General features: G+C 33.9%; 1 protein-coding gene across 1 annotated transcript in view; it reads right to left on the minus strand.

Moving 5' to 3' along the window:
• LOC129230726 (dnaJ homolog subfamily C member 10-like) overlaps nt 1-19,890 on the minus strand; it is a 116,118-nt gene that overhangs the window by 12,501 nt on the left and 83,727 nt on the right. Inside the window, exons 14-15 of the mRNA XM_054865149.1 lie at nt 12,165-12,304; nt 590-788 (exon numbers count right to left, since the gene is read on the minus strand). Coding sequence (XP_054721124.1) covers nt 590-788; nt 12,165-12,304 — 339 coding nt within the window. The remainder of the gene's footprint in view (nt 1-589; nt 789-12,164; nt 12,305-19,890) is intronic.

Here is a 19,890-nt window from a genome sequence, read left to right on the forward strand (position 1 = left end):
ACAGGAGTTGGATTCAGGTGCCTCTAAATTCTCGGAGTCTGGAGTTTGGTGTCAAGAGCTATTTCCAACAAAATTTGTTTGAAATAAATCTGCCTTCAAGTACGGAATCTACATTGACTTTCAGTTTCCCCGTAGGCGCTAATGTTAAGTTTTTTTGAACTGTTCAAAGTTGAACAAAAAATAGTTCAAATCAAAAAGTGAAATATGGGAATGAGGTGTCCTCGCCGAGATCTTTCGAACAAAAAAAAGTTTGTTCGAATCAGACTATTCATTCAAAAGTTATTAGGGGGGGGGGACAGACAGATCGACAGACATTTTTCCTACTTTCCAATTTTAAATTTTCCGATATTTATTTTATTTTATTTATTTTTGACTTTTTTTTTGTTTTTCGCTACATATTTAAGATGCATTAAGCCTTCTTTCATGCTTTTTTCTTCTTTTTCTGACTTTTACTGGGAAAGTAGGCTAAAAAGGGGGGAGATGGGGAAAAGGGCTGCATGTAGAAAACTAGGAAAGTGAAAATATAACTCAAAGAACATTTTATAAACATCTACTCTTTTAGTTGTTAAAAAAAAATTTTATATCATACCGTGGAAACCTCTTCAAATTTTGGAGCAAAAATATTGCAATGACCACACCATGGAGCATAGAAATCAATCAGCCACGGTTTAGTATCTAGGAGAACTCTGTCAAATTCTTTTTCATTCAATGAAACTACATTAGATGGTAGATATTGAAAGATCCAACCTTGAAGAGAGTCAGCATCTCGATTCCAGCCATTATATAAACTATTCAACACAAAAAAAAAAAATCACACAAATACTAAACTTTAAAAAAATATGTAAAAAACTTAAAAACACTAAATTGAATATAAATCTACATTAGCTATAACTAGAAAAATTGCTTGATGCAAGTTTTACACATTTTTTTTTCTCTCTGCTGCTGAACATACATTGTGTGAAGTTAATTTCATTGTATTTCTTCAAATATGAGCAACCTTTATCGAAACAAAATGGATTTTGTGCTTCACCCGATTAAGAATAACCACAGAACTTAGAACACATTCTCCAGTACAGACGTTATTTAACTTATGAACAGAAGAGTAGTGTATTTGAAGAACTCTGGTACAATCTGGAACCTTTAAACTAGACCAGTATTTCCCAAAATAGACTACAGAGACCTCCTCTGGTTCATTTTGGTCTTCAAATGGTTTATGTCAATGAAAAATAAAATTGGGGGTGCATTTGGGGCAGATAATGAACCTAGATCCTTAAAGTTAATTATCACTAAAATGTAGGCATTAAATATCTGATATACTGCCGAGATAAGCACAAAAGCCGTACCTGTGCTTTTAATCAAAATGGAGTTGGGGTCACAAAGTGGTTATCTAAATATCATGGTCATTAAAAAAATATATCATGGTCATCATTAAAAATATCCCAGTCAATAACTATGGTCGTTTGTAAATGAGAAATATTTGTTTTAAAAAATCTGAATCAAGTGTATCAAGGCATAAAACTTTAAATGGAAATTTCTCATTTTGAACTCGACCGCAGAAAGGTCTTTTGTGCACGGCAGTATAGTTATCAAACATGGTTGGGATTTTGGACAAGACAGGAAGCATTTACGGTCCAAGTGTCCGAAGAGTGTTAAACAGCCCGAAAGTATGCTAAAGCTAAAGGGCATGTACATGAAAAATACATTTTGGAGGTGTATGATAAAATGCTAAGAACATAATTCCACTTTAAAAATAAAACAGCAAAATTTAAAACTTTTGAAAAGTTTTAAGCACATTCATAAATGTGGAGTAACAACAACTAAATTTAGATACAAGATCATGAAGAAAATAAATCAAAATTGCTTCAATCTTGCTGCTTATTACTAGAATTCAATGAAAAATATTTACAACAACACCTTCATAACAGGGTTGGCTTTCTGCTGGCAGAAACTAGTTTTTGCCGTGCCAGTGACAGAAACTGGTTATAACCGGTTAAAACCGGCAGAAACTGGCAAAAACTTAAAATTGTCTTAAAAAACTAAAGTAATTACTAAATTATTTGTTTAGGTAAACTAAAAAATTAAACTTCATTTCATCATAAAAAATAAAATTTTATGCTAGTGCCCTTGATTTAGTTTAGAAAGGGAAATTTTCATTTGTTGATGCTCCTAATATTTGGATTAATCTAACAAAGGACGAAAATCATATGGGTTCTTAGATAGAGGAGTCACATACAGAATTAAACTGGCATTACTGTTGGTAATTTGCTCACTAGGGTGTGTCTTATAATGCACTTTTTAAAAAAGTTTTGAATTTCTTATGGGGCACCCCTTTAATTGCTTCCTTTTGATGAAAAAATTCACACATAAAATTTTCGTAGAATTTGAACATAATTTAGGGGGTGCTACCAGCAGTGACGCCGACTCCATGGGGCCTGAGGGGGCCCGAGCCCCCTCAAAAAAAAATTTGAGGGGCAGAGCCCCCCCAATAATTTAAGAAAATTATTAGTTATTTATTCCTTTCTAAACTCACAAATTTGTCTCAGTATTTTTTATTTTCCTTGCTTGAAGATAGTAATCTTTCCTTGTTTGAAGTACCTTGTAAAATACATTCAGCAATGAGTTACAACAAATAATTTTTATGGTTAAAAGCAGGTTAACTGAAAACGAGTGGTGTGAATAATGATAGTGTTACGGTGCTGCGAGCGCTTAAATTTGTCCCAGTGTGCGAACCTGCGGATAGTCTGTCCGATCAACAATGGGATGCGATTGAACAACTTTCATAACCACCGAGATATTTTTGATGAATTGGATATTCGACCAGACGTCAACGACTTCAAATTCAGTAATCTAGTCAGGCGGTCGACATTCGCACCTTTCTAAAGACAGCCCTAATATTGGTATTTAAAGCAAGTTTAAAAATCTCTGTAATAGAGAATTAACTACATACAGAATGTTAGATTCAAAATTTCGAAATATTAGTATTATTTTATTACCGTATTACTATAGTACTGCATTAGTTATTTTCAAATACTTAAATATTTTTAGTGTATAAGACTCTATAAAAACCCGCTATTTACATACTATGTTAACTTTATTAAACAAATTAACTGTGGGATATTATTTTTATTTAATGAACTCTGAGCCTTATTCAAAGCAAGTTTAAATTAGCTATTTCACTTATTAATCAAAGTGCGACAGCAATATCTTATGCTTTATTTTTTTTAATGATAGTTTATTTAAATATAATTTAAATCTTTTCATATATATATAAATTCACTATTCTGTAATAGTCTAAAAACAAAATTATTATACTATAAATTAAACTATTCTTTTACGAAAACACCGTACATGTGGGGTTTTCTTTTTCCTTTTTTTTTTGTTTTTTTTTTTTTTTTTTGTTTTTCGTTTTTCAAAGCCAAAACATGTGTCGAGTTAGCGAGAGTAGAGTTTTCGGGGTTCTCCCGCGGGCATGCCCCCCACCCTCCCAATATTTTTTTGTATTTAGGCGCACTGGGTATTTAGGTGCTGGGTATTTAGGCTGTATTTAGGGCGCCCTTCCATGCAAGTCAAGTGCCCTACACCTTATATCAATGCCTAGCCACGGAACTGCACGACTTCCCCCAAAATAGAACTGCAAAAATGTCCCACACTGAAGATAAGTGACATGATCTAATTGAACCAGAAAATTTGTATACAAATTCTTAGATTGACTTTGAAAACGACATGCTACATATTGTTTGTTAGTATAAATCACATACACCAGAAAATATATAAATTGGCATTTTCAAGGTTCAAAATATCTGAACTTTTTTTTGGGAAAAGTTGGGGGGGGGGGGAGCGCCATGGGAGTTCATAAACCCAGGACCACCGGTGACGTCTAGCCCCCTCAATAATTTTTGCAAGTCGGCGCCCTTGGCTACCAATGATTAAAATTACATTCATTGTGAAAAATATGATGTAAAAATCAACTTTTGACATATTTTTAATCACCATGAAATTAGGTTGGTTGAGTTTAGCATAACACAAATACCTATTTCTTATATATACAAGAAAATAATAAGCATTTCATGGTTGTCATTTTATGTAATAATGTCAAAAAAGCATTTGAAAGTTCGGTAATGCCATTCATACCACAGGTTTACACTGTCGGTCTTTTACATTCAGCAATATTGTAATTTTTCTCTTTGTTACTTCCATGTGACAATACAAACTTTTCACTGATTGCTACTTATTATCCAGACTAAATAAATAAATTTAAAAAAAAAATAAAAAGAGAGAGAGTTGACAAATTTTGCAGCAGTGGTAGCACCCTCTAAATATTATTCAATTTTTATATTTCATATATGAGAATTTTTTTTTCATCCAAAGGAACAAAATGAGAGGGTGCCTCATGAAAAAATAACACCTTTAAAAATAAGACGCACCCTATTGCTCACAAATTAGCTTCATCTAAATTGCTTGTGATTGAAATTATCATGTGCTTCAAGAAGAAAGTGTCAAATTTTACTTGCCAATATTAATCTAGATTTTGTACTTAATATCACAGCTTTGCAAAACAAATTGGCCCCACTTCTCGAAACACATTTTTCTAGTCGAATTTTTACCACTACCCCAGTTACTACATGATGGACCAGTTTAAAAAAATGTACAATTTGAAAGTTTTATGAATATAACCTTGATGCATTGCCTGCTAGCTCTTCTGTTGCAAGAATATAATTGAGAAACTATTTAGATTTTTGGAACCACTTTTTTCCAAGAAGCAACTGCAGGGTCCAAACAATGTAACATTTGATTCTGAATTGTGATAATATTGTAAATTAAACTGTGCTTTGATTAAAAGTTAATTATTTTTTCCATGCATTTTCTACTGTCTGTCAATTTTTTTTGGGGGGGGGGGGGGGGCATTTTGAGATTTTTTGTCAGTTTATGCCAAAAATGTGACAGAAAGTGGTTTTTGCCATGCCGGTTTCAACCGGTTTTTACCAGTGGTTTTAACTGCCCTGGCAGAAACTTGCCAGCCCTGCTTCATAATGATGACATTTAAATTTTCAAACTATATTTGTAAGACATGTGCACAATATAAAAAAGAAGTATCATTAGAAATTTTCAAATAAAATGTTGAATGTTATAAGTTGTGAGTTAGAATGCTATGAAATTGTTTGAGAAGTTTAATATATTTTGGTAGTTTTAAATCAATAAGGAAAAGCTTTGGAATATTGATTTGGTTTGAGTTTTACACGAGAAGATTTCTAAGTCAAAAAAAAAATCCTCCAATTTATTGACTTTTGAACATCAACAACTTGGACTTTCTTTATTGACTTTTGAACAATCATGGGTAAAATTTAAAATATATATATATAGTGTAATCATAGTGCAAGACCTTCTGTCTCAGGACGGATTTCTGTCTTGGACAAAATTTCGGAGACGGAGGTCGGGACGGAAAGAAATTCAATGACTTTCTTTCAGTTTTTACTTAAAAAAGAAAAATTGAGTGTTTGAAAAATATGCTTTAATTACTGGACCATTCCATTACCACGAATTTACAACGACATTCTCTCGATTTTCCGCCATGGGCTTGTTATGTTTGTAACATGCTTTTCGAGGAGTGACTTTTAGATTTGCGCTGTGTGACGTTTTTTAGGTGTAGGTCTGTTATTTCCAACTCACTGCATTGCAGACTTCAGAGTTGCTTGCTATTCTCCCTGATTTTTTGAAATAATCATCTTAAATTGAAAATTTAGCCTTTTTTCTTGCTATTTTCGATCATCCTTCCATTTTTTTTTTTAAATCTACCTTTTTTTCCTTGCAAACTTTACACGCATAAATGAAAATTCTGTGCATGCTTAAAATTTCTTAGAGTTGAATCTGATTGAGAATGATTGCTGACGAGATGAAATGTTTACACCACAGCAAAGGGAGTCCACATACCAGGTAAAACAGGAACTATCAGGGATTTTGAAAATTTTAATGAAAATGAGAATTATAGAAAGAATCAGGGGGAAATTTCAAGCTGGTTTAAAACACCAATGGGCAACCGTTTCTGTATTTTTGATAAAGACTAGAGGAATCACTAAATTCCAATGTCATTCAATCACACACTCGCTCGAAGAGAAATATGGTGGGGGGTGGGGAGACAGAGAGAAAGAAAACAAGAAAAATAACCGCAGCACGAGGTCGCGAAAAAATGCTGCTCTTGCAAAGAGGGTAAGTTTGCAAATTAACCCGCGATACTCAGGTCAAAAAACGTTTATATCTTGGACAATCTAAGAGGGGGGGGGGGGCGGGTTCTCAAGGGCTCCAATATAAAATATCGAAAAACAGAATCAAAAGCCATTTTTGAAGCTTAGGAGTGGTTCGGGATTTCTCCTCTGTAGACTCTTAAAAGTCTAATATGTTTAGGCTGCCTTTAATGATGTAAATGTGGGGATGGGGAGGTTCGTAAACAAATTGAAAACTGGAGTCTTAAAAACACTAATTTAGGAAATCTTTGGTGAAGGAATGAGAGATGGTTTTGGTGTTCTAACATTAAAATGTTTTGTAGCTGATGTATTAAAAACTATTTGAGGCTATACTTAAATCATTTAAGAAAAAAGGAATTTAAGACCCTCTCCCGAAAAGATTTGTAATTGAAGTATTAAAACTTTGGTAATGTTAAGAGGGGGTGGGGGCTCTCTTTAGGCGAAATTCCGAAACTGGAGTCTTAAAAACGCAACTTTAAATTGTCTTGAGGTTCGGGGCCCCCTTCCCCGAGAAATATTCAAAGCTGAAGTATTCAGAACCAGGGCTGCGGAGTCGGAAGGAAAATGGCCGACTTCGACTCTGAATACTGAATTTTGGAACATCCGACACCTGATTTTTATTTTCATTTGGTTTTATTTTTTCTATTTTTTCCCCCTCATGGGAAGGGGGAAAAACCTCTAAACAAAGATCAAAATATTAATTCCTTTTCATGAAATTTTCGCGTTGTATTTTACAGTAAACCTTTGATGCATACAACGTTGGAAAGTGAATTTCAAAATCAAATTTTCCAATAGTTAGGATTTTAAAAGTGAGATTACTTGAAAATCCCATTTTCTTTAAAAATTGAAAAGGATTAATTTGCTCCCCTTTAATATTTAACAAATAGATGTTGGTCAAATTGTGTGCTTTCAATTTTTGCTATTCAAGCTGTAACTAGAGAGAAAAAAAAACTTTTTTGCAAAGTCAAAAAACTTTTCTTGAAAGGGGAAGGTCCACTCTGGGTGATACCCATCTGGTGAGTGACACCCTAAGTTAAATTTAGAATTTATAAAAAATATAAATACTTGAACTCTGAAAAATTTCCCCAATACAACTTAAGGAATTAGGGAGCTCTCGCCCCCAAAAATTTCTCCATGCTGAAGAAATACTATTTTGGCTATTTTTGAGTGAATTAAGAGTTAGGGAATTCAGGGGGGGGGGTCTTTCTCGAAACATTTTTGAAATTGAAGTCTTAAAACTTTGGGTTGTCTTTGACAATGTGGAGAGGGGAGTTGCTCTTTCAATGGAAAAATAACTCGTAAACACAATGAGGGGGAGGGGGTATTCCACCACCCAGCCTGAAATATTTCCATTTCTGAAATTTTAAGAGCTCTGTTTTGGGCTTTCTTTGGATGACTTAAGGGGGAAGGGTGTAGGAAGCTTCTTTCAAAACGTTTCCGAAATTAAAGTACTAAATTTTTTAGGTGGTAAAAAGTCATGTTTATAGGTAAGGAGGGTACTATTCCTAGAAAAAAATATTGAAACTGAAGCCTTGAAAATTCAAATTTAGGACTCACTCAGAGTAAGGGGTTCGGGAGTTCTCTTCCCGATTTTTTGATGCTGAAATATTTAAAACGCCACAATTTAGGCTGTATTTGAGAGCCTTAAGAGGTATGTGATTTGGGAGCCCTGCCTGAGATAAGGATTCATTCCCTTATATCCAAAATGAATATTGGAAAGTGTACCTCGTTAAAAAAATATATCTACTTCACTGAAGCGGTTTTTTTATTGCTATTTTCACCACCTGCTATCTTATAAAAGAATGGTTTTTCAAATGAAGACTGTGTGAGGGAATGGTGCCAGTCCATTATCATTAGTTGCCCATACCCTTCCCCCACCTTTCCTTCTTTTCTGGTTTGTTGGCGCTACCTTGGGTAGACTTTCCGATCAGAATTGATTTATGTTGCAAAAGTGAAAATCTTATGTCCCAAGCGATTTTATTACTACAATAAAAATGTTTACAATCGGAAAAAAACTAATGGTGGGGAGCTGCGAACGCTTTTACCCCTAACATTATCCAACATCGTCTAAAATTGCATTTTTGGAACTTCAATTTCGAAATATTGCTAAAGGAGGGTTCCTGAACACCATCCCTTTGATAATGTATTCAAAAAGCGTATAAACATTATGAAAGATGGAGTACAATTTTGATTTTAAAGTTTCACTTTCGGCAAGAGCCCAGAGTGCCATCCTCTTTCTCTAATATTTTTGAAGGTTCGCCCAATATTGTGATTTTGCGACTATCAGTTTGCAAGAGTCCCTGAATGCCTCCTTTCCCTGAACTTTACCAAAATGGCCTACCATTGTGTTTTTTGGACTCCTATTTAAAAAACTTCTGGGGGAGAACCCCCAGACCCTCCCTCCCATCCGTTGTTGGTGGTTTTTAGGTTTTTGGAATTATGACATCAAAACGCTTAAATATTACAATTTAAAGGCTTAAAATTCAAATCAAACACAGATTCCAAAACTGGCATTGTTAAAATCTACAACATTTATACACAAAATTTTCCTTTAGTACGCATGCGGGGGGGGGGGGGGCTGAAAATATTTTCTGTATTGAACTCATCACCAAACTTGCACCCATGGGTGTAATTTACATACATTACAAATACAAATACAAAAGTGACGACCAGCAACAGGCTCTGGGCCCAGCTAGACTGGTTCCTAGTCAATTTACAATCCCCAGTGAAGATCAATGGCCCTCTTAAAACTATCTACTCCCTTGCTCATTACCACCTCTTCCGATAAACTGTTCCAAGGTTCCACTACCCTGCTATAATAATAATTTTTCCTAATATCCATGTTAGCCTGAGATTTAAATAGCTTAAAACAATGACCCCTTGTCCTGTTTTCAGTGCTAAACTTCAGCCCCCGTAACATCTTTCATTTTAATAAATTTAAACAACTGAATCATGTCCCCTCGGTCTCTTCTTTGCTCAAGACTGTACATTTTTAACCTTCTAAGCCTGGAATCATAGTCTAAGTGAGAAAGTCCATTTATTAGCCTTGTAGCTTGCCTTTGAACCCTTTCCAATACATTAATGTCTTTCTTAAGATAAGGAGACCAAAACTGAACAGCATACTCCAAATGAGGTCTTACCAAACTTCTATATAAGGGCAGAAGAACTTCTTTAAATTTGTTTGAAATAGATCTATTGATAAACCCAAGCATCTTATTGGCCTTGTTACTAGCAATGCTGCACTGTTGGCTAAACTTTAAATCCTGACTCATTAAGACCCCCAGATCAGTAACTTTGTCTGCCTGACTAATGACTGAACCTTGCAAATAATAACTTGTACACTTATTTCCATGCCCTAAATGTAGCACTTGACATTTCCCAACATTAACAGCCATACCCCATTTATCAGCCCACTCCGTAATATGATCTAGATCCTCTTGCAGCTGTTTTGCTTGTTCTTCATTATCTACAGTCCCCATAACTTTGACATCATCAGCAAAACAATTCATGTTCCCAGAAATATTTTTGTGAATATCGTTCATAAAAACAATGAACAAAACAGGCCCTAACACTGATCCTTGAGGAACCCCGCTTAAAACCTCACTCCAATTAGAATAATTTCCCCTTACAACTACCCTTTGTTTCCTTCCGGTCAGCCAGTTTTTTACCCAAATGAAAGTTTTCCCTCCTATTCCTATATCAGCTAATTTGCTAAGTAGAGCAACATGCGGTACCTTATCGAAAGCTTTTTGAAAATCAATGTAAACAACATCTACAGGCTTCTTAGTGTCCAAAGCCATGGTAACTTTCTCATAGAAATGTAATAAATTAGTTGCACAAGATTTGCCTTTCCTGAAACCGTACTGAAAACTAGTCAATAGATTATTAGTCTCTAGAAAATGTACTATCTTAATTTTTATCAATGTTTCAAAAATTTTACAAACCACCGAAGTTAGACTCACAGGTTTATAATTTCCCACACTCCCTTTAGACCCTTTCTTGAAGAGCGGTGTAATGTTAGCCAGCTTCCAGTCCTCTGGCACTGTCCCCAAGTTATAAGAAGCATTGAAAATATTTACGATTACATCTGCTAATTCCTCCGCACATTCAACTAAAATTTTTGGATAAATATAATTAGGTCCCGGAGCCTTAGTCTCCTTAATTTTTTTTCAAATAAAGTAAAAGGTCATCCCTGGAAAATACAAAGTCCTCAAGCTGTACTATAGCTTGTGTCTTGTTGGTGTCAACTGTTGAGATACAGTTATCGTTAAAAACACTCGAAAAAAAGTTATTAAGAACATTAGCAATATCACTATCATCCTGAATTAAAATTCCGTGCTCATCAACCAGTGGCCCAACATGACTATTTCGAACTTTCCCCGAATTAGCGTATGCAAAAAACCTCTTGGGATTCCTGTTTATGTTATCTGCCAGTCTTTGCTCCAACTCTCTTTTCTGAATCCGCACCAAATACTTAAATTTACGCCTTGCCTTACAATATTGGAGCCTATCTGCACTGTGACCAGTTTCTCTAAATCTATGAAAAGCAGCTTGCTTGTAATTTAGAGCGTCTTTAGTTTCCCTGGAGAACCACATTGGCCAAATTTTAGTGTTGACACCCTTTCTCCTAAAAGGAACATGATCCCCAACCGTTTTCGCTAGCTTTTCCTTAAACTCTGCCCACTGAAGATTCACATCGCTATCCAGAAGAAAAAACTGCTTTCAAACTCTGCCTAAGTGCCACAAAATCAGTATTTCTGAAATTGGGCACAAACCTAAAATTCTCTACTTTGTGCGTATCAAATTTAATCCCAAACCTAATACTGTTGTGGTCACTGTCTCCAATATGTTCCCCTACACATAACCCCTGAACAGAACCTTCCATATCACAGAAAGCTAGATCCAAAATCACGTCCTGTCGAGTACCCTGAGTTACAATTTGATCTAAAAAACAGTCACCAATTACTTTCAAAAATTCCTCTTCTCTGCTATTACTATAGTAAAAATTATTCCAATCAATTCCTGGAAAATTAAAATCTCCCATTATAATGACTGACCCCTTGCTTGAAATGTCACTAATAATACTAAACATCTGTTCATCTTGACCCTGGCTTAAGTGGGGTGGCCTATAAATGTTCCCTAAACGTAGTTTATTTCCCTTATTGCTCATCAACTCCAGCCAAATCATATCAATCTCATTAGGTTTATCATTAATTACCAATTCATTGCAAAATTCATTACAAAAACAACTGAAAATGATTTTAAAAATCTAATATTTCATGATCAAGTTTCTAAAATATCAAGGACCATCTGAGTTTTTCTTATTTTTTATAACTAATGAATTTGTTCCAAAACTTATTTTAAGGCTATTTAAAACAATTTTGTTTTGATACAGATCAGAATTATTTTGATTTTCATTTTCCATACACTCGTTTTAATTTAGAAAACTATAAATGTCTATTTTCTTTGTGCTTTTAAATATTTCTTTCATCTTATTTTGCAAAAATCTTAACATTATTTAAAGAGAAAATTAGTCAAGAAATTTTGAAACTGAATAGAACACACAAGGCTAAGCATAATACAGGAGTTCAAAAAGATCTCCAGAGATTTAAAAATCACATTAAGTTAACAATGTGAATTAGGTCAGACTGCTAGCCAAGACATGGGAAGGGGTTGAACAGTTTGATTGGGTGATATGCCACAAAGGGGCCCACAATCAAATCTATTAAAAATTAAAAATCTTGATAAACAAATGTTTATGACATTAATCCAATTTCATGATTGTGTAAAAAAACTTTACTTCAAAACCCCAAAGGTTTTTTTTTTATGGATACCTTGTAAAATAAGAAGTTCAAAATTTTAAAAATAAATAAATTTGCAATCTTAGTATTAATTAATGTATAGAAATAAATCCAGAAAACATACAAAAATTTATTTTCACTCCCTCTGCCAACAGGATAAAATCTTATAGTTGGATAGCTATTCACTCCAACAGAAACACAAAAGGTACGATGTGCTTGACAATCTATATCTGCAACATGTATAGAAGTTCTTTTCGACAGCCTCTGTTAAAAGAGAAGATATGCTAGACCATAAAAGGAATAAAATATGAGACAGCAAACATATTAAGTTAAAGATGAAATAATTATTCCAGTAAACAAATAGTATACAAAGAAAATACTAAATACATATGGATCATTCCACACCAAATCGGCTAAATTAAATAGTCTGCCATGCCGTCATATCTCCTTTGTCTATTATTTTTTGAAAATAGATATCTATAAGAAAAGCCTAAATTAATTTTTTTAGATTTTTTGAATAAAAATTACTCTTTGGAGCATTTTTTCAAAAATTCGATTTTTGATCATTTTTTTGAGTCACCGTTTTGGTATGAATTTTATTTTATTTCAAAACAACAAAAAACACCCTTCTACTTTTTCCACATAGCAAGAGAATGATTAAAATATGCTACAAAAAAAATTTGATGTAGATCGTAGTAGGTACTCCGGAGATATGACTTACTTAATCTCCCAATTGGAAAAACATAAAAACTGACTTTAGATAAAGAGTGGCAACACACAACTATTCACAAAATACTTTCTGTCATTCACACTGAAAGATAAAAGTATTAGCTTAAAATTGATACCTAATTCAGCTTAATTAGTTGAAAAATAAAGAAATGAGAAAGATTTTCTAAATTTATGCAAAAACGGCGACTCCGAAAAATGATCAAAAATTGAAATTTTGAAAAAATTCTCCAAAGCGTAATTTCCATTCAAAAAAATCTAAAAAAATTAATTTGGGCTTTTCTCATAGATATTTATTAGTAAAAAAATAATGGACAAAATCTGAGACATGACAGCACATGTGCACATGGCATTAGGCAATTTGATGTGAAATGACCCATATATATATTAGGGTGGGCCGAAATAAGCCGAAAAATTTTTTTTTTCGAAATCAATTTTTGGATAGCGCGCAAAAGTTGCGTAGTGAGCTAGTTAGCACTCACAAAAAATTTCTTGGATATTAAAAAATATCTAGCCGGCGCTATTTGACAATGAAAAACCGTAAAAAAAGAGAAAAATGAATTTTTGTCGAAATTTTTTTAAAAAAACTAAATTCCAAATATTTTGCTGGAATGCACCGAAAATGTTATATAATAAGCCAGTTTGAGCCCATAAAATGTTTCATTGATTTTAATGAGCATTTAACCGCTCCTTTCCGACATCAAAAATTGGAGAAAAATGAAAAAAAATATTTAATTTCTTTAAAAACCAATGTGAAAATTATTTTTCAAAATTAAATAGACTTATTAATTAAATAGCACTATTAATCATAGTAATTATTATCACGCAAATGTATCATACATTTTCTGGAATTACATACATAGATAACAAAATTTTAAAAAAGAAATCTTCAAATTTGATTTATAATACCTCATGCATAATGAATATTATTTTTTGGAATAATATTGTCCCTTGTTATCAAATGATGGAAGTTCTTTCCTAGCATGAAGTTTTGCACGAATGTATCCATCTCGTGCAGTTTCACCACGAACTTTTATTGCAGCTTCGGTTATTAGTTTCACACAACGTTTCACAGCTTGCGTGTGACAAGGAAATTTCTCGAAAGTAAACTCTGTAGAATGTTCCTTGCACATTTCTTTCCATTGTTGGTCTTTTTTGGTTATGCATTGTAAGAGTTGGTTCTGTTACAACACAGTTTGCCCAATCAACTAAATCAACGGCTTCAAAATTGAGTTTAGGACGCTCAAAAAATCGTACACCATCCGAGCTCTTCGTCCTCTTATTTCTAGAGTTCAGAATGCGCCTAACAGCTAATTCCCGAATGTATTTTCTTGAGTCAAACAACATTGTCAACAGTAGCTGTTCAGGATGAGCGAAATATGCATTACTTGAGAGAACTTTGAAAATTATCTCCTTAACGTTGTCTGGAAACTGCCTTCCAAGAGAAATCATTTTCCAAAAATGTTTGGCGCCGTACTGGCAGTTCGGTTTTATTTTTATTTCAAACCACATTGGAGCATAAACTAACATTACATACTTTACAAGTATTGTAAGATTTTCTGATGGAGTTGGAGTGCCTATATACAAGCGTAACAAATGGTTTGCAGTTGTCAGCCATCGCGCACGACTGACTGAGTTTGCCTGGGCTACTGTCAGCCACGCTTGAAGGACAACTGACTATCTTTTACGGCAAGACAGATTCTATACAAATATTGTTCAATACTTAAATTTTTTATATCTTCCATGTCCAAAACCAGAAGATTGCAGTCAATTTTATCAAATTTGACCACCGGATTTTTTTACAATCTCTAAGAAGTTGCTCGATAGCTCCAGAATATGAATGTGGCCACTTTGTGCAACCGTCAAATTCCAGTATAAGATGCCTCAGTGACATCTCATTGTGGACATTGGACGCAAGAGAGGACCCCTTTAATTGCTTAACTCCCAGCTGTGGAAGTGTAGAATTACAGCATTTCTTAAAGAAGAATACTTGCGTTCAATTCATTAATCAGTTTAAAGGACTTCAGAGGATTCATATTTTTTTAATACTCAAGGGCTCTATTTGTCAAATATATATAAAATAGCTATAAAATAATCTTAGGAATAATAGAAGTAGTTGAGCGCCGTTTATTATCCCGAAGAAACTACTGGAACCAAAGATTAAAAAATTAGCATCTTATGTAACTATTTTTTATTTGAGTGTGTGCATTTTTTAAAATTGGCGTACAAATGTCGCATAAAATTGATTGAATTTTCACTGTTTTTTCTAGGTAACGTATTGCGTAACATTTCAGTACTTACTTATTTCAAAACTACTTTTAATTTTTTTTTTTTTTTTTTTTTTTTTCAGTTTTCCAATGTTTCAGTCTTAAAGGAGCGTAGCTAAATATTCTACGAATTGTATAAAAATCTTTGAGGATTTCAACTAATGCACTGACAGATACTTCTAATGTTTGTTGAAACTAGCTTCAAACTTTTATTTTTGCCCCCCCCCCCTTTTTTTTTTTTTTTTGAAAAAAGTGCATTTTTGTCCTTTTTTCAGTTTTTCAAAATTTTTTATGGATAATAACGGGTTCATATAGCAACTTTTCCGCACTATCCAAAAACAGATTTCCAAAAAAAGTTTTTTCGGCCCACCCTAATATATATATATATATATATAAAAGTCAAAGTTATAAATACATGAACAATAAATAGGGTGGAGTAAAATAAATCAAAATCTGATAAACGTTAAATAATAGTGCGGAAAAGTTGCCTTTTGTAGAGATATTTAGTCATGCAAAAGGATTTCGACAGAAAAATATCTTGTGGGGTCGCCCGGACCTTGAAATTAACCATTATTGCATAAAAACTGGAAAACGTTTCAATAATTTCATCTAAAATAAAAATTTGATGTAATATCACTTAAGGGTAGGCTTTCTGTGTAAGTTACACACCGCATGTGATCATTTTAATAATGAACTATATTTTAAAGTTCCACACATGCTTTGAATTTGACCAGTACAGCCTCAAAACTGACCAACATCGTAAGGCGTTCGTACTTTGAGAAGAAAGTATCAGAAGTCATTATTTGTAAAAATGCTCTCATATTAATTAATCCTTACATAGATATCAAAAAAAAAAAAAATAAGAAAAGCATTTCTTACATAGAGAAAGAAAATGTTGATTTTCCCCTTTGCGCAAAACAAAATGGAAAATTTACGTGTGAAAAGAACATAAGCGCATAACTTTGGTGCAAAATATAAAATTTACGTGTGATAAAGAACGTAGGTTAAATATAAAAGTTTGAAAATAAATATGTAGCTTGCAACATCCCACAAAAGTCACACCTTGTAGCAAAAGAAGTTGCTAAATAAATTTTAAGGATTTTTGAGCTCTCAAACTATAACCACATTTCATACAATAACAGAGTTCATTTTGAAGCACATTTTGCGTTATTTTCATTAGTTTGCAGTTAAAGAAAACATCTAATTCTGCTTTGTTTTTGGAACTTTGGGCATTTAAGCATCGTGTCTACTTCCATCTTATGAATGACCAAAAATGGGGACTAAGTCTCACACGTAGCTGAAAAGTTTCGATAAAAAACGATTTTCCAGATCGCTCCTACAATCCGCAGGCTTGTGATTCAGAAGCAGTAAATTGTCTTCACCCCTGTTGTGTTTGTACATAATTCCTGTTCACCCTAGGAATTTTTTCTTGTAAACTATTGAGGGGCAAAAATGGCGGTCGAGGAAGTTTTTTTTTTTAGTTACCTTTTTTTTATTGCCAGCGTCGTTTTGCCACAAAACTTTTACAATTTTTTTCAGGAAACATCGATAAAAACGAAGATTAGATCTCATGGTATGAAATTCCCCGGGGAAAAAATTTTTTGGGGACAAAATTGGAAATTTCCCTGACATTTTTAACTCATTTTCCCTGACAATTCCAGGTTTTCCCGGTTTTCCCATAGCGTACGAACCCTGTTTTCAGAATTTCATCTTTTGGTCTATCGTTAAAGCGGGCTTGCGATTGTGTTTTTATTTGTGACCTTAGTTTTTAAAAATATCCGGGGGGGGGGAAGGGCTGAGCCTCTCCCCTCTCTGCCATCACTGAATATCGTCAAAAATCGCATTTTTGAAACTTCAATTTTGAAAAATGTTCGGGAAAAAGTTCCAGATGCAAACCCTTCCCCTAGCACCTAACGTCATCAAAGAGATACTACAATTACGTCTTTAGAATTTCAATTTTGTCAAAATTTCCAAGGGAGAACCTCCTAACCTCTCTTTGCAAAGCATCATTAAAGATCATCTGAAATAGCATTCATGAAAATTTTTCAAAAAAACACACACACACATGAACCCCATTCCTTGCTTTAACATTATGTAAGATAGTTTACAAGAGCGTTTTTGATTCTTAAATTTTGAAATATATCTGGAAGTACGCCACCAAACAACTCATTTCCCTAGTATCATCAAAGACAGTCTTTAATTACACTCTTCTTATGTGGCGCAACTAGAGGAGGAGTTCAGAGGACCCATACCTACCCCAGAATGCTGAGTTGATTTTTTTTCATAAGTATTGTTTCTCACCGAAAGGAAGAAAGGAAAATGTTTTGGAGAAAGCAAAGTTATTTTAACAAGGAAAAGAAGTACTAACAAAAAACCTTTAATTATTTTAAAAAGAAATCTTTAAGTTAAAAACCTTCAACAGTTAGATTCTTGGTCAGCCAAATTGTTCCGCCTCTCTCCTGAAAATAAGAATGCTGTGCAAGAAGCTCCCCCAATCCTCACCTATAATCATTACAGATAGTCTCAAATTTTGTTTCCTGGTGTTTAAATTTGTAGATTATTCAGGAGGAAGAGCCAACGAAAACCCCGCCATTCGTCTAAATAGCGATTTTGAATCTTCAATCTCGAAAAATTACCAGGCCCTAAAACTTATCAAATATAGCCTACAACCACATTTTTAAGAGTTCAATTTCGAAAAATTCTTGGGGAGGGGCCCTTGAAATCCACCCCTCTAATATCAATAAAGAATGACGAAAATTGTGTTTTTAAAACTAAAATTTCGCTAATTTTAATTCGATGAACCTCTGAATTTCTCCCTCGAACATCATTGAAGAATGACTAAAATCTTTATTTTAAGGATTTCAATTTTAAAAAACTTCCACAGGAGAGCCCCCCCTCCCCCCCAAAAAAAAACTTTCCTTTCTTTAATATCTTTAGATTGTCAAATATTTTGTTTTCAGAGCTTCAATTTTGAAACATTGGGTGGGGGTGGTAATTCCACTCAAAAAATCGATCAGTGACATTTCCTGAGTCCCATTTCTTTCTTTATCGGCAACAAATGCAGTCTATAACACGTTTTTAAGACATAAATTACAAAAAATTTCAGGGGAGGTCCCTGAAACTTTGCTTTCTTTAGCATTACCAAAGATTGTCTCACAGTTTTGACCTCCAACGGTCCTGTTAATTTTTGTACGCGTGTAGACATTACAAAGCTGTATCCAGAGGGGGGGGGGACCGACGGGCCTTCGCACCGCCCCCCTCCCCTGAAACCCGAAATGTTTTGTGCGGTAAAACAGAAGAAAGTTTTTTTTTTAATTTCTAATATCAGAAAAGGGAAATAAGTTTTTTTTTAATTCTTAATTTTGTAACTATTAAACAAGTGAAAATTTGTAGAAATACAGAAAAAACAATTCCATTTCTCATTAGCTGCAAAGCATATTTGAAATTTAGACCCTTAATTAAGACTTCCTGCTCTCTTTCCCAATTCAATTCAGGGGCAAGGTAAGCCCCTTGTCATTTTGGTAGACTTACCCTACTCCAGGGGACTGTACAGAAATTTTGGGGCCCATCACAAATGACTTTCTCAAGTGCCTCTCGCTATTGTTTACCCCTATTTTCAACCCTAGTTTTAAAAATATTGGGTCCCCTTCAGGCTTGGGTTAACAGGTGTCCCTTCTCCCTGTGCGGGCCCCTACCCTCCTCCACCTAAAACTCTCATAAAACTTACACTGTATCGATTTCAAGTCAGGGACTCCCCACGGACCGGGTTCATAGTTTCCAATTAGGATAGTATCTGGTTACCAAGATGTGCCAAATTCAGCTCCTTGATACATCCTGAGTAAAAAATGCAAAAAACATGATTCTTGCATTTTTGTAGGATATTTTTCAAGATCAATTTTTGTGACTGATATGTTCCATGTCTTGCCATTTATTTAATACTGAATTCAGTGTTTTGGAAGTTCTTTGTTATTCTTGTTATTGCTTGTTTTTATCTTACTTCTACTGCATACTGCTAATATCTTAAGCATGAGAAAAAAAAATAACACTTACTGTACTCTATTTCATTTTCTGCACTACTTGTGATTGAAATAAAAATTGTCTGTTTTGAGAAATGTTTTGTTGCATTCATTTTTAAATTAAAATGGGTGTGTCTTACAAAGTTATAATCATTTTGTAAGACTATCTTCTGAAAAGTGCAAAAAAAGTGCTTTAAGTAATTTCAACTGTTCTGGGCTTTGAAAATTATTTAATTTTTTAAAATTCCTTGAAAAGTTCAATTTGTCTCTTACCAAGATAATAAAGCATGAATTGTCCAAATGGCCAGAATATTACTCTACGTTCGTATTTTCTGAATCTCTATGCCATTTCTTTTACAATTTTGATACTGTAGGGATTTGCTGAAAAGGGAGGGGGGAGGGGTGTTGGGGAAGTGATCAAAAACAAACTACACTAAGAGCCGATATGAGTGAATGACCATGAGCTTCTCTTCTCTCCTCTCTCGTTTTTCCTCCCTGTCGATTATGTCAACGATTTGAGCAAGCAATTTTTATCTTGATTGATCTTGATTTGTAAAAGAATGCATAACCTTTAAAGGACTTTGTTTGTCTATTTTCTTCATATTTTTGTAGTTTCAATTACCCCATATAAGGCCTCAAAATACATATTTTTATATCTATTTTTCAAAAAAATTCCCGGGGTTTCTACCCTGGACCCCTGAAATTATGGGTGTTCTACATCCGCCTTGAAGGGACACTCTCTTGTTATCGTTACCATTACAAGGTGAATAAAAACATAATAAGAAATTAAAATAAAAATAACAACAGTCAAACAGTGGAATCAATAAAAATCATGACCAAA

This window comes from Uloborus diversus, chromosome 1 (assembly GCF_026930045.1).
Source record: "Uloborus diversus isolate 005 chromosome 1, Udiv.v.3.1, whole genome shotgun sequence".
Classification (NCBI taxonomy): Eukaryota; Metazoa; Arthropoda; class Arachnida; order Araneae; family Uloboridae; genus Uloborus; species Uloborus diversus.